Source organism: Nanorana parkeri, unplaced genomic scaffold (genome assembly GCF_000935625.1).
Source record: "Nanorana parkeri isolate BGI_ZX_2015 unplaced genomic scaffold, ASM93562v1 scaffold799, whole genome shotgun sequence".
Classification (NCBI taxonomy): domain Eukaryota; kingdom Metazoa; phylum Chordata; class Amphibia; order Anura; family Dicroglossidae; genus Nanorana; species Nanorana parkeri.
In genome coordinates, this window is record NW_017307067.1 from 9,600 (window position 1) to 25,854 (window position 16,255).

The window sequence follows — 16,255 nt, forward strand, 5'->3', positions numbered from 1 at the left end:
GGTCCCTTTATCACTTCCCCGCTGTTGGGAGTCCAGCCTGAGGGAATGACATTCCTGCACCCCCCCATGGGACAATGTGCAGGCCAGGGCACTGGTTGCTTACTGGCTGGAGCATGTTAAACAGATTTTGGGTTGAAGAAGTCTTCAGTTCCAGTATGGGTAGGTAAAATTATAGTCCTACTGAAACATGTCAGCAGCTTATTTATATAGAAATGATTAAAGTGGTACCTTGAGCACATCTTCAGTTAAACATGTAGTCATCTCTGGTCGTGGAGGTGTTCCTATAGTGAAGTCTCTCATCTTGGGTGGCGATGTCATCCTGGCTGGGTGTTCATATCTATCAGAGTTTAAGCCCAGTGGTGCAGCCTGCTCCAAGTATGCAGTATGGTACATCTCTGGTCTCGAGATTGGCTCTGTGATGTCCAGTGTCCTTGCCTATTAAAAAGAGTCAAAGTACTTAGGAGTGTGAGGAATATAGAGAGAGCTATAGATTTACGCTCAATGTGTATGAATACAGGAGAAATTATCTCCATTACCAAAAATCTTTTTTAAAGCACAAGTAAAACCTGAACTGAATGACATTTAGGTTCTTAAAGCACTGTGTATCAAAACAAATCGCCAAATTATTTTTTGGTTCTATCAATATTTAATTAAAAAATGAAATTGAAGATACATCCATAGAAAGGGGAAGAAGATCACACAAAAATATTAACAAGGGACAACAAACAATTCTCAAAAACATGAGATCCACACAGTGCAGGTTATTGGTAGAAGGGGCCCCCCTACGAACAGGACAAAACCTCCTATCATGTAAAGTTACTCAACAAACATAGCTCCTAACTGGTATATCAAGGGTGTAGTCTAGCCACCACCTTGAATATTAATAAACCTAGAACAGGAGCTGCTCAATAATATCCAATGCCCCCTCCCCCCTTCAGTCCCTGATCAAGTTCTAAGCAGAAGTATAAACAACCAATAGATGTGGATCAACAGAAAAACACAAATGTAGGAAAAGAGTAGAAATAGAAAAGAGTGAAGATATGAGAAGGGAGGGAGAAAAAGACCAGAGTTATAAGAAAAAGAATAGAAAAAAGACAAAGCGCCTACCCCCGCCAGTCTCGGATACACGCCATAATAGCTATCAAGAAACAACGTCCTAACATTCTGAAACGCAAGCCAGTGTTTGTGTCACTGCCTTGTGCTCTTTTGTTTGTACCTAGCATCCTACTCCTGCATTTGGCACAGTAACCCATGGGTCAGGATCCTAAGATCCAGCGGTGTCCTTCAATGAACAGAAGACAAAAAATACATCTGTTCATGGTCAGACTAGAACCGCACACAATCTACTGATATCAAATGATCTCAGGGAAGCAATTGTCAAATATCTTGTGTTTACTTCTTATTCATACATTACAAGATGTTGCCCACTGTGTAATTGCCAACCATGCTAAATAAAAGCAGTGCCTGTTTCTGGTAATGTAGAGATCACAGTACAGTGGCATGTGGCCAGTATAAGCCACTTACTAATGGGTCAGACTTCAGCCATCTTGTATCAAAGCTTGGGACTGGTGGAGTGTCCAGAGTCTTGGCGACATTCGTCTCTTTATTCTCTACAGGTTTCTCAACCTCACGGCTTTTTTCTTTGTGCTGGACCTTCAGACCAGGTGTACAGAACGTTGGGGGTTGAGGAGAGTTCACATTATCTATATTTGACAACACAAAATCTGTTGTTATGCACTCTTACAAGGCCCAGAATTTGCCACAGTGGCTATAAAGATTTAGCTTTGATACAAATACAAGTCATTTTAAAGTACAAATAACCCAAATGTAAAGAGGACTGAAAAATGCAAGATTTGCTATGTTATGTGGAACATGGATAAAGTTTAATTGTGCCTAAGCAGGACCCTGAAAACTCCTTGTACCAAACATCCTAAAAGCTGTATATCTGCAGTGTGAGATCTAAGGCACTATTGCCTCTGGATGCATGGCGTGAAAGTTGGCGATATCCCTTTGTGCTGCTAATTGTTCTCCTTGCTAGAGGCTCCGACATGAGGAAGCAAAACCTTGCCTCTACCAAGATGGCCACCATGAAGAACTCACAATTCACTGTGTAGTACCCACTGAGTGGCCAGATTATTATGACCACCCCATCAGTACTTCGTTGTGGCCACGAGATGACTTCGTTGGGCCGCCTCGTGACTCCACGAGATGTTGAAAGGTAATGCGAGGAATCTGACATTGCACTGCTGCCCTTCTGTTGTCTTGTACCAGTCTTGCCACTCTCCGTTCTGCCCTAACATTGACTAGTGGCTGACGGCCACAATTCGCACGTTCAGACCCAGATTTTCGGCTGACAGTCCAGTCTTTAAACACTTTAACAACAGCTGCTCTTGAACATTTAACAAATTCTGCTGTTTTGCTGATACTCGCTCCATGGCTCCGAGCGCCAACAATCATCCCACGTTCAAAGGCACCTAACGTTTGTAGGCAAATTATAGCTAATTTGCCTACAAATGTCAGGTGGTCATAATAATCTGTCCACTCATTGTATATCTGCATGAATGTGATCTCTCTCTCTCTCTCTCTCACCAATATACTGTACCAAATTATCTCTATCCTAAAGGCCACTCCAGCTCAAACCATTTTACAAGTTTTTTTTATTTTTTTTATTTTGGATACAGTGGAGGGATGTTACATATTTTTGCACATACAAATGTCAGCAAATATCTGGGGCACACCAAAACATATTTAAAAACATTCAAGTTTCGCCCTTTATTCCATTTCTTCTATTATACACAGCTGCCAAAAATATGATTTTAATAGGACTGTATAGTGAAATGCATTGATAGGACCTTACCTCTCCCCAGTGCTTTTGAAGAGCTGCATTCTTCAGAAGAATTGTCAGACCCACTAAAAGAAAGGAAAACCAACAATCTACTTAGTGCAGATTAGTGTTATCAATAAAATTAAACAGGAATAGGGATCTGTCTAGGTCCTGGATTCAACCACTGTCATTATGCCAATCTAAGGGTCCCCATATAAGTTACAATCTGACCATACAATCTTTGTGCAATCAATTTTAGATTTGCCAAAACTATGTAATTTAAAGGGCCTGCCTGATCCGTCCAATCAATCTGTATCAAATTAGGCAGGTCCTTGCACTACATAGTTGTTGGTAGATCTAAAAGCAGATTGTCTGTGAAGGTTCTCATTCATAAAGAGGCCATTTATGTAAAAAATGGAGAAGCCAAGCTTGAATAGAGGTGGGGGTGAGACATCTATTGTCTGCCACATACAATTCTGTTTCAACACCTCTCTCTGGGCAGTTTAATAACACCTCCTAGACTCCAATTATGCAAATACAATCAACACCTGGTTGTGACTAACAGATTATGTGGATTGGAGCAACATTCACCATATTTATTTCCAGGAATTTTTGTACAAGTTATTCTGAATTGAGAAAGCTGGTTGGATGTCCAGTGAACGTCTTCAAGAAAAATACAGCAAGTCCAGTTGCCGTGACTTATTTTTTACAGATATAAAAAGGAGATTGTACAATCTGATTGTAACATGCGTGGTGAGCTTGACGATTGCGCTGAGATCTTAAAATTAGATTTTGGATTATCAGGGAGACAACACCTGATCACCTGGAGGAAATTCCTCTGCTCTGGGGTGGGACAGTTTTACAATGGTCCTTGAAAAAAAAAAAAGCAATGTTTGCTGGCCACTCTTGAAACTGTCACCAGATGACTAGATTTTAATTATAAGTAATACTAACCTTCTAATACTTTTAGGCTGGTTCAAGTCACAAGTCTCCTCTTTCTTGTGAACCTTTAGTCCAGGGGTGCAGAACACTGGGGGTAAGGGAGAGTCCGCAGAGTAGAAATCTAATTAAAAAAAACAAAAACATTGTTTAATAGTCATGTAGTTTAAGCCAAACTTACTTTTTCTATTGTCCACTGAGGGACACAGCTCTGAAGAATTCGGAGACGTAGGGTTATGCTGCTACCTTCAGAAGAAATGGTCACTAGGCAAAACATTAAGGAAATGCTCCTTCCACCTGCCAGTTTCGCTTATTGTCCTCCTCAGGAGAATGGATGTCTCCTTCCCTTTTCGTTTTGTTTCTATAGGGAGATTCTACTATCAAGAGCTGCTAGTTGAGTGATGCTGGAGAATAATAAAAACTGGCATTTTGAATGGACACTGTGTTCAGCTTTAAATGTAGAGGATTCTGTAGTTTCTACCCCTTCTGCAGTATCTGTTTAAACCTGCACGTTGATAAGATTTTTTACTTTTGCTCCCATCTTTGACCGATTTATATAGCGATAAAGATTGTGAATCTCTAGACAAATGGTTTCAGTCAGTTTCTTCCTTTCCGGATGATTTTGTTTAAAAAAAAATAGTCTGTTCCCCTTGAGGTTGTTTTTCCTGCTTCTCACCTTGACAGAACTTTGACTCTTCCAAGGTGCCTTGTATCTCCTGTAGCCATGCCCCCTACCCAGCCCTGTTTTGTTGATCAATGGTGACTCCCAGGAGCCTTGCTGCCAAACTGCAGCTGATGGTAGCCAGTACAGCAGCAGAGTGGCTGACAATTCACTGGCTGCCAGCTCACACGACCACTGAAAATAACAGAAAAAAAGAACAATAAAATAAAAGGGGAGTCAATATGGAGGGGAGGGTGCTATGTCCTGTACTGTACTTCAAGAAACTTATTTTACTGGCAAGTCAAAAATCCTGCTTCTTGATCACACCGTACAGGACACAGGCAATTTATAGACTGGGATGTTTACAAGCAATGCCTTAGGGGTGCGCACACAGAAAAACAACTGCCAACAGTCCTATAACGGGAAAAAAAACCAAGGAAAAACCCCAACTCAGACAGACATCGGCCTGTAGCACCTTATAGGCAAAACTCACACCAGCAGACGCACGAATATCCAGGTGAAGGCCCAAAAGGGGCAAAATAAATCTTCCTAGCCAGTTCTTAACTGGATCTAGCTGACTGAGCCTTGGCCTTCTACTTCTTCCCACCTGTGACCTTAATAAAAGGATCAAAGCCTTCCCCAACAAATGCTCTCCCGCCATTTCTTGCATGCCAACCAGGTGCTAACCTTGAGAGATGAAACAGGGTGTCAGCCAAACCATCCAAGCAAAAGCATTACGCTCCTGGTAACAACGCCAGACACCCCAAAAGATTAGCTCTTGTCAAAATAGAACTAGGTTCCCACGCATCTGCTTTGTCCAGATGGCTAGTCTGACATACCCTCATTAGTGACCACCGAATGCAGGGTAGGTCCAAGCAGGACACAGGGAGCCTTCAACAGGCTTCAAAGTGCAAATCCACTGGGTTTTTAACCCCTTCATGACTGAGCTTTTTTGTTTTACACTTTACAATCATTTTTTTCTGGTTATTATTAGGCTGCTCCAAACTTAGGAACAGCCAATAATAACCTTACTGACTTATCTTGACAGGATTAGATCTCACTAAGACCTCAGTCACACTGAGCTACAAGCATTTGAGCTGATCGACTTTGAGCGACATTGAGCTACAGTGCACATTTTGTTGCGCTACGTAGCGCTTCTTTTGGCAGTCTATCAAAGTCTATTGGGGCCAAATCGCCGAAAAACAGGTCATGTTCAAGCGACAAGCTTCAGCTACAAGCAACATTGAGCTGCAAGATGTGAACACCTCCATCGATAAGAGCTACATTAAGCTTCATGTTTGAGCAGAAATCGCTCTATAAAACGCTCAGTGTGAATGGAGCTTAAAAGGAGAACTAAGAGGTGAGTGATTTTCACTCACCTCATAGTTCTAGCCAACCTGTGGACAATGAGACTGTCACAGGTAGAACTGGCTCTGCCTTTAGATAGACAGAGCCAGCTGTCAGTCACGCAGATCCCGGCACAATTGTCGGGATCCGCTTCAGCGTCTCAGTACACTGCGAGCAGCTGCTCTCAGTAGACTGCGGCATCTCAGTATACCGCGAGCTACAGCTCGCGGTATACGGAGCCTAGGGTGACGGGAGGACGCTAGTTTGTGTCCTCCCGTTACCCTAAGGAGAACTATGGGGAAAAGCCCTAACCCCATAGTTCTCCTTTAAAGGCTTCGGATCTTTCTCAGTTCTCCTTATCTGCTATTTCAGCTGTGAAATTCCGGATCGCCGATAGCGATGCTGGTATTTGTTATAGCTTTTTTCCTTCACTGATGAAAGAAATAAGCTGTTACAAGCTTAACTATTTCATTAATAGATGCCTACTGAGGCATCTATTAATGAACGGTAACCGCTGATGCTCACTTATAGTGTACGGGGAGAGAGAGAGGAGAGAGGAGAGAGAGAGACAATAGATTGCAGCATCTACCTCCAGAATAACCCACTTCTGGAGGAACACACCTCAAAGGGGTGCTAGCTAAACATTTTTGCGAGAGTAAATATTTTCTCAGGATGTTGCCAGTCTGAGAAAAAACATCCACCACTAAGGCCTGTGAGGGAAATCGTAACAGGTCACTAGTAGGGAATCCCTACTGCAATCTGCTGACAGTGCAGAGCCACACGGGAGTCAGGAAGATTTCTGAAAATATTGTCAGGCTGTTAAGTGACAGCTGGCTTTGCCTCTCCAGATCCAGAGCCAGCCATGCCCGCCCTCTCACGTCTGTCCCCCCAATGAGCACAGGAGGAAGAAAGAAGGGGAGGTGGGAATACCAGCAGGTAGGGATGCACCGATACTATTATCGGTGCCGAGTATTTGGGCGAGTACTCGGCTTCATGCTCCCTCGTTACCTCATGACAAGGGGGCAAGGAGCTGGCTTCCCGGCCAATCAGGAAGCCGGGCGCCGTGTCATTACACCGCGCCCGGCTACCCGATTGGCCAGAAAGCCGGCTCCATGCTTTCTCTTCACATAGTGACGAGAAGCATGGGGGCGGCTTCCCTGCTAATCAGGAAGCCAGTTGGCAAGTCATTACACACCGCCTGGCATCCTTAAATGTGACTTCCAGCATTGGTGAGTACTGAAAAAAAAGAATCAGTACTCGTACTCGATACCCAAATACCGGTATCAGTTCATCCCTACCTGCAGGGGATGATGATCGACAGTCACGGCTCTCTGCAGGCAGAGGACACCAAGAGCTGAACAATGACCAGTTACATGATCCCTCAGTGCCTGGCCTTAGAGCTGGCTTGAGACAGCTGCAGTGTCCTGCGCCAGTTCTAAACAGCGAAGAGAGTATATTTAACTCTCTATGCTCTTCTGCTTTAAATATGTTATAGTTTCAATGTCACTTACCATGTCTGTATTTCAGCTGAGCTGGTGTAGCTAGCATACTTTTCAGGTTTTGCGAGGTCTCCTTAGTACAATTTTCAGCAACACTGTAATGGAAATAACTTATGTTATGACAACAGGGTGTACACATCTATTATTTATCTCAAATCTGTTCAACATATCCTTGGTTCTGCCTAACTACTGTGCAGCAGTCTGATTTATATTTTTCTATCCTTTTTATCCGATTCTTTTATACATGACGGTGTTATTTAAATTACAATGTTTTTGGCGGGTTTATGACATCATGACGACGTCAGGGGGTGTTTTGCATCTGTTTGTCCATATAAAATTTGGTGTGATTTGTGCACATTGTCACTGCTAAGTCTGATGAAGGGACCCTGTGCGGCCCTGAAAGCACTTGTTTTTATGACAAGAATCTTTAATAAATGAACACTTTGTGATCCCGAAAGGATTTTGGTGTGCTGACATCCTCATACGTTTTATGTGGAACCCAGGGCCTGAAGGTCATTCCCTGCAAACTCCAGTCCAGCAGAGTCCAGTTGTGGCACTGCAGAAGCCAGACTGAGCATGGGCCACGTTGCATAGCTGCAATGGTAAAGACCACCTCTAGCAGCTACGTAAAGAAAAAAAAATGAACAAAGTAGGACTGCAGCTAACGATTATTTTCATAATCGATTAGTTAGCCGATTATGAAGTTCGATTAATCAAGCGTGGATGACAGTCACCGAAGCACCTCTGCCCTGCCCCCTCTTCATCTGCAGGCTGGGAGCCATACACAGCCTGCAGATGAGGCAGGGGGCGGGGCAGAGGTGCTGCGGCCAGAAGGGGGAAGACAGCAGCAGAGGTACGGGGGGCGTGGCAGCGGAGCAATGCAGCGGTCTGTGCCCCGCCAACACAGGCACGGAGAGCAGCTGGGATTTCAAGGGACACAGGCCGCTGCAGCCAGTTCTCCTAAATGTACCGGCGGCTGCCGGTACATCTAGGAGTACTGTGGACCCCGTTCGTAAGTACGGATTGTTCGTAGCCCCTTTCCCGGAGGAAATACAAGACCCCTCTGTACTAGTACTGTGATGGAGAGAAACAGTCAGTTCCCTGACCCGTGCAGCAGAGATCAGGTTGGTAAAAGTGAAAGCAGGTTTATGAATTCTACATGTAAGGATTATCTCCCTAAGAAACCGGTGCACACCTACCTTCCTTTTTTCTTGTTAAGAAGTGCAATGGTATAGTCATCATTCAGATTGTTGCTGTAGTCACTGATTCCAAAGTGCTGTATATGTGAAAAGTCTTCCTCTTTTGTCAGGGAACATTTAGGGGTCCGAGCCACATTTAGTGTACGGATATCTTTATAAAAGGGCTTGGGTTTTTCTTCTGGTACTTTAACGTGCAACTTGTCATTCTGTGGTTCCCACACTGTGGGCAGCTGGTAATGAGACAGGCCAAAGTCTGACAACTGAGGAGCTCGTAGATCCAACAGTTCTCGCTTCTGCATGGCTGGAGGAGCAAGAGGAAGGTCTGCTGGATCCCTGTTATGTTTGCTGTCATCAGCACCATCAGGTTTAGGATTTTCATCAAATACCTCATTTTCTGGGGGGAAAAAAACAAAAACAAAAAAACAAACCTTGTTTATAATAGGTTTATAAAATTGGATTTTTGTAACCACCGTAAAATCTTTTTCATGGTGTCAATGGAGGGACACATGAAATGTGAAACCTTAGCGTTATACTGCTTCCTACAGGGAGGATAGAACACTAGCAAACAGTAAAAATGTATACCAGCCATGGATAACCCCTAATACTACTACTACTAGTGAAGCAAAGATGTGCTAAAAGCATGATCATAAACACAGAAGTGGGACCTGTCTCCCAATGGGATCCATGAAAAGAATATAACAGTGAATACAAAAATTTTAATATATTTTTCATGTCTTCTGAGGGACACAGGAAGTCAAAAAGCAGTCCAACTGAAGGGTGGGCAACTGCAAACAATGCTAAAAGGGCCAAGAAACCAGAACTGGGGACAGCTTGCAGCTCATAGAGCCACCTGATGGACCCTACGCCTGACGCTGAAATCAGATGAGCCCTAAATGTCCACCTGGTAGAACTTAGAGGGACCAAAAGGCACTCGCATATCTAGTAGAATTCACCTTGACAGGAAAGGTTGGAACCTGATCTTTGAGACCATAGGCTTGAATAATGATCTGCCTGAGCCACCTAGAAATAAATAGTGAAAGGAGTGGCTGGATTATTAAGGAGAGAATCAGTATTTCTGTAGAAAGCTGTTGCTGAGAGAGATGGACTTTTTGGGAAGGATTAGTTTTACTACAGTGTTTGCCTTTTTCCTAACCTTGGGCATACTGCAAATATTCTGGACTCACGCACATAGACAATAAAAGGTGTCAATGTCTAACAAGTGTGCTGCAAGAATGATAAAGAATGATAAAAGCCTTTTCAATTTGCTGATAAGGACTACAACTAAACCAACAAAAGGCAATCACACACTTGCTATGTCTTATACATTAAATATACTTAATCAGTGGCTCGCAACAGAATTTCATATACCACCTCACCCTCAAAATACTCTATTAAAAATGTATCTGGGTAGATCAACCCCATAAAAACACACGTACAGTATGGGATCTACGATAATAAAGGCCGTACTCAAAAATAAAATCCAAGTATATACTTATACAAGTGGTGTTTTTGTACAGGCGAGAGATCGCATTGTGTTTAAATCATAGTATACAAGTGAGAGATTGTATATGTTAATATCTGGGGACAGTTATTGCAGTATATTTACTGTTTAAGAGATAGCAAGTATATCATTGTCTTTTGTTGCTTTAGTTGTAGTCCTTGCAAGCAAATTGAAAAGGCTTTCGGTTTTAGCTCCATGCTGTGGACTCCTGAACCCAGAGGTGTGGTTAGCCATTTGGTTTCCTATGGTAACAAATCAGCTTATTTATTCATTCCAGGTATTTATATAGCGCTGACAATTATATGCAGCGCTTTACATAGAGGACATTCAGTCCCTGCCCTCAAGGAGTTTACAATCAAAGGTCCCCCATCTCACATGTATACATACAGGGCCAATTTAGACCGGAGCCAATTAACCTTCCAGCATGTCTTTGGAGTGTGGGAGGAAACCAGAGTTCCCAAAGGTGACCCACACAAACACAAGGAAACTCCATGCAGATGGTGAACTGACCAGGATTCGAATCAGGGACCCCAATGCTGCAAGGCAGACACGCTAACCACTAAGCCTCCGTGTTGCCCAATAGTCATCTCTACAAATCAAGGTCTGGAAATGAAAAAATTACTTCGGTTGGTTGCTATATGCAACTAGATATTTTCTTGTTAGTACACCTTTCATACATCATCCCTAAGGTATCTCAGACAAGGCTCATCACTATGTCACTTTTGTATCTTCCTGTTGTTGGCAGCAAATAACTGCACTTAGTCTTTGGTTGGCCAGAAGCACAACCCTGCAAAGGAAACAATTAGAAAGGAAAAAACTTGTGAGAAAGTTGTTACACTTTTTCCTGCTTCAAGGACTGCATACTACTTATAGGCCTTTCCCGTCTTATTCTGTATCTTCCAGCACAGCAATCCAACAGTTTTGGTAATAAGAAATAATCGGTCTAAGATTACCTGATGTGTCAGGGGGTTTATATCCGTACTTCTGAAAAATATCTTTAACCTCATGGATATCTGTAGAGCTTCTTGCCTGCAGCACTCTGCAAAGCTTTATAAACGCAGTCAGTTCTTCGCCTTTTTTGCTGTTTTTGTCAATAGTGCCTTGGATATCAGTCTGTAAGAAATAAAGCAATATTTAATGACTGAAAAGAAAGTAATAGATCATCAACCATATTTGCAATGGACCATCATGGCCATTCAATCTTGCTACAGGCTCACAAAGACTGGCCACTTTACTCCGTGGTCTGAAAACAAATTCGAGCGGGCTCACAAAGACTGGCCACTTTACTCCGTGGTCTGAAAACAAATTCGAGCGGTATTGCACATGTTGGCTCCTGGGATGGGGAAAAGCTGCCTTGCTGGCAATATACAGTAAAGAATGTCTGCCTCTGAGATCTAAGAAACTGCTATTTTGTAGAGGAGGGAATGTTGAGGCATTTATAGATCAGTGTTTTATACCACTCCAAGCTACTAATTCTTGCTGTATCTTCTATTGCTCTCTACAATGTGGTTGCGAGTCCAACAGACTGTCAGAAAACAGTGGCAGTGCCATTTATCATTTTACTTAAAGTGACACTAAACTCAGGAGTTAAATCTTAAAAATGCATTCAAGTACCTTAACTATTAACAAAAATCCATCTTATTTGTGTATAATTCAGCTGTAGATCATCAAATCATCTCTGAATTGATGCTGACACTGTCCTTCCTTTTGGAGGGTGGCTACTTTTGTTCCCCATGATCCCAGTGTGTGTTGTAAAGTACTCACTGCTACAAGTTGCTCCCGTGATGGACTACAATCTCAGTTTTAGTTTACTAATTTGTATTGAAGTTATAGCCTATCACGGGGGCGACCAGAATATGTGGCCACCATGCATTAAAGTGCATGTGAAAACACAGCTGTTTTTTTTGTTTGTTTCGTTTTTTTGAAATCCTTAGACCGCTGCCTGTTTTTTTTTTTGCTGTGTATGTTACCTTGTGGAGATTTCCCTTCACTTACTGATAGCAGAGATTCAACAGGAAGTAAAATAACTGTAAAATGTTGGAGTTCCCATCACTGTCTGTCTTGGCAACAATATGCACTAGGACAAATTGGAGGGTGAATCTCGCCAGGAGGGACACAGCAATAAAAAAACATGACAGGTCTTCCACATTCTAGCCAAAACTTTCATAGACTTTAACATTATTAGTCCTCAGCAGGAACTGCACTGTGTCTACATAAACCCCCACTATTGCATCATCATGACCAACAGGGGAATCAATGAAATAAAAGATCTCCACTGGAGCGTTTGGATTCCTCATTTAGCCCTGTGCAGCTATGACATGCTAAAAAAACAGAGGGGACATACAAGTTCAAACCATAGTCACCTTATGAAGAATTGGTTTTTTAAAAAAAAGGTTTTTTTTTTTTTTTATCATCACATTCGGGCTATGTTAGGTGGACAGATAAATGCAGAGTACAACTTTTAGGGCTAGTTCACACCAAGCGTGTTCCAGGAGCAGAGCAGTTACAGACCGGATCCAAACTGCTTCCAATGTATTCCAAATGGTATTTTGGGCTCTAGTTCACATCACAGCGTTCAGGTCCAGAGCATGTAAAAAAACTGCAGCAAGCACTATTTTACCTGCTCTGGAACGCATGCACTGGAAGCCCATTTAAAAAAAAAAAAAAATTCTGTGCAAAACCTGCCCTGAACGCGTCAAAACACACTGCACTGCGTTTGCAGCAACTCATACAGATCTGGTCTGCATTTGGTGTGAACAAGCCCTAAAGTAAATCTGTAGAAATACGGTGCTTTTATTTCTGACCTCCTTATGAAAATGTTACTTGTCTGGCTCAAAGTGTTGACTGGCTTCAATACTTTGAGAAAAACAAAAACAAAAAAACAATTATGCTTGCCAGAAAAGCCAGAAATCCTTATCTGTGTACTTGTTCTGGGTTTCCCAATTGAAACACGGGGGTCAGTACAACAGCCAGGCAACTAGCATGTTCAGAATGAGCCCTCATTAATTGCAGGCTCAAAGGGTTCCTTTAAAGTGTATGTAAAGCTCAATCATTTTTACATTTTGAACAGAGTGAGTTGTAATACCCCTGTCCAGTATTACCTCTGTGGACATTCACCCTCTCTGTTTGTCTGGTGAACATTGTCCTGGACAGCCTTGCTTCAGGAAACGTCCCTGCTGGGTCCCCTTCAGTCTACGGGCAAAGGTTCCATCCATTCCTGTGAAGATAGCCGAAATATGCAAGGAGGCTGCATGACTTTGGTTTCTAATTGGAATGAAGTGGGCCATGGTGCATGTACTGAAAGGGACCCAGAGATGAGCTACCCCAACAGGGCTGTGCACTTCCTAGAGGGACTGCCTTGTAAATATTGGATTGAGGACCAAGATGAGGATCAGACCTGATGGGCAGCACTCAAGGGGGGTGGCTGCATTAAAGTGCAACTTGTTCCAAAAGTGTAGTTGTCCTTCAACTAAGTAGAGAGTCCAATGCGACTTCACACATACTTATTTAGATTCAAATTTGAAGTATGTCTTTTTGGTGGACATGGGGCAAAATTAGCATGTTTCTTCAGCCACAATAAGAGGAGACCAGATATGTTGAACATACTTCCTTATATTACTTGCTCATTGCCATAACCTCACCTTAAGTCCTATGATTTCTGAGCGCAGATCATGCAGCACTCTGATAGGGGATTCATCCTCATAGTCTGCAGGAAGGAGAACATTGTGGTTACAAACAGAAAATTGACGCAGGGTGCATAGCTTGCAGAAGTGTAAACGTATCTTTGCACATCAAGGCAATAGTAACTTCTAAACCAAACATGAAAGCAGCTGATTCTTAGGGTGAGTATAGTGGACATTTTTGTATCTAGGTCTGAAAATCATGCTCTAAATAACATCAGGCACAGCAGGTATTTCTGCGGGCTTCAGTGGACATTTATTAAGAATTCAGCAAGCATCTCCAGAGCTTGTCCAGTAGTCTCCCAGCTAAATTTCATTAATTTACTTTAAGCTGGCCATACACTAAAAGATGTTTTTTTGTTCTGTCCGCAGGCCCAATCAGCTGCAGCCACTGTTCACTGGCTGCCAGAATACAATAGCTGCAGTGGGAGATACGGGGAACCCAGCAGGCGCCCTCTGTTGTAGTGCTTATCTTCCACATAAGTCACAACTATGGTGGAAGGCATTTATGGCTTCAAGGCTAAGGAATAACCAAGAATGACAGCTTTTAATATTGTTGCCACTAAATTTGAACCTTTTAAAAAGTTGGACAAATTCTAACAAATGATAAGCACCTAAAAAGTCCCTTAAAATCACAATATACAGACTTTTTTTTTTTAAATTAGCACGAATGTTAATAAGAGTATAAAACTAGAGAACAGGGTTCCCTTAACTTTGTTTTAGTATATCCTCTAGAGCAGTGTTTTTCAACCACTGTGCCGCGGCACACTAGTGTGCCGTGAGATATTTTCTGGTGTGCCGTCAATAAATCGTTAATTTCTTTGATCGATCAAAATTATTTTGATCGATCAAAGTTACTCACCTCTCCGCCGGCTTCCGGGTCTTCCTCGGAGATCCGGTGACGTCACGGACATCGACGTCACCGGACTCCTCCCCCCTTCCCCGAGTGGCTCTGTCGGCTAACGAAGGGAAGGGGGGAGGAGTCGGGTGATGTAGTTGTCCGTGATGGGTAACGAAGGGAAGGAGGGCGGTGACGTCACGGACATAGACTCCTCCCCCTTCCCTTCGTTACCTGACGGAATCACTTGGGCTGAGTCTCCTCCTCACTCTTGGGCCGGTGAGTCATCGCATGTAACGCTGGGTGTGCCATGAAGGAGTTATTAAAGTGATAATTAAAGTGTGACTCATTCTAACCGCAGAGGGCAGAACCAAATGTAAAGCCCCCCCCCATAACATTTTCTAATGGTGGTGTGCCTCGTGATTTTTTTCATGAAAAAAGTGTGCCTTTGCACAAAAAAGGTTGAAAAACACTGCTCTAGAGGGAGGTATTTATTTCATTTGACTCCCTGCTAACAAATGTAGAGTGTGTGTAATATATATATATATATATACACATACATACATACATACATACACACATACGTCAATGCACACTGAAATTAAAAAATCTGATGTAACCTCCTTTTTTGGCATTATCCAGCTACTATGTGAGGAGAAGGATGTAACAATTCCCTTGCAGGAGTTCTCTGTAGCAATATTTATTTTTGCCAGATACCGAGCATCTAATAGGGCAGCTCTATCCCTTCTGATCCTCCCTCTCTCCTACTCTTTTTTATGCCATTTGTTACTTATTTCAACTAGAGGAGAGAGAGAGAACAGAGGGCAGGACTCTGATCTGTTCAGCAATAGCCTCTGCCCCCTATGCATATACAGGAGCAAAACGACATACTAAGAGAGAGCTGTGGAGATCCGATGACCTCCGGGCTGTTCAGCCAACAGAGCTGAGACAAATAACGTCATCGAGAATCCCACATCCTGCACTGTGCCTGGGACACCTCCTGAAAAAGCCACAGGCACATAAAGGTCCATTTATAAAGCAGTGAATGTGACTACACAAAAGATTCGAGTAGAGAATCTTTCACGGTCATTTAAAAACACATGCACCTGGAAGATTCCCCTGCAAACAAATGTTTGCTCAAGGTCGGATTTTACCTTGAAATTTCAGTGTTTGCAAATGTAAACCCAATAGCTAAATTCCTACAATTAACATTTTTGTGTATTCTGCAAAATGTGCAGCTTTCAATAAAATGCCTGCTGACCCTGCCACGAAAGTCCTTATTGGGCCACTAATTAGTGGGTGAATTTGTGCTGATTCATGTGTTTCTTTTATACACAGATTGTATTTACCATCGTCTTCTTGATTGAATGCTTTGTCAAGATGAGCCGTCTCCTTCTCCAATGTGATCGCCAAAGACCTCAGTTTACAGAAGAAGTTCCCGGTCACAGACATGGCTGCAGTGATTGTTTTAGACCTTGACACTTTGTCTGCATATAAATATGAAATATATAAGGGATTGTAAAATAAACAAGAATTAAATATAATAAGAAGGGGAATTTATCAAAACTGGAGCAGTTGCCCATAGCACCCAATCATTGTCTAGCTGTCATTTTCAAAGCGTAAGGAAGACCTCCACTGCAAGGGTTAACTGCTCATTTTGGTCTAGGGCCAAACATAAAGAAGAAATACTCACCCAATTCTCAATGGCTGCTCAACTCTCCCCCCCTCCGCTCCGGAATGTCCTTCAGCATCCTAACATCTAAAGTA

At 42.6% G+C, this 16,255-nt stretch overlaps 1 protein-coding gene across 1 annotated transcript in view; it reads right to left on the minus strand.

Annotated features, from left to right (window-relative positions):
* Positions 1-15,940, minus strand: part of SKA3 (spindle and kinetochore associated complex subunit 3) — a 20,323-nt gene extending 4,383 nt beyond the window's left edge. The window contains exons 1-9 of the mRNA XM_018564946.1: positions 15,838-15,940; positions 13,612-13,676; positions 10,924-11,083; positions 8,470-8,863; positions 7,283-7,365; positions 3,779-3,887; positions 2,858-2,910; positions 1,525-1,739; positions 229-435 (exon numbers count right to left, since the gene is read on the minus strand). Coding sequence (XP_018420448.1) covers positions 229-435; positions 1,525-1,739; positions 2,858-2,910; positions 3,779-3,887; positions 7,283-7,365; positions 8,470-8,863; positions 10,924-11,083; positions 13,612-13,676; positions 15,838-15,940 — 1,389 coding nt within the window. The remainder of the gene's footprint in view (positions 1-228; positions 436-1,524; positions 1,740-2,857; positions 2,911-3,778; positions 3,888-7,282; positions 7,366-8,469; positions 8,864-10,923; positions 11,084-13,611; positions 13,677-15,837) is intronic.
* Positions 15,941-16,255: the final 315 nt, after the last annotated feature.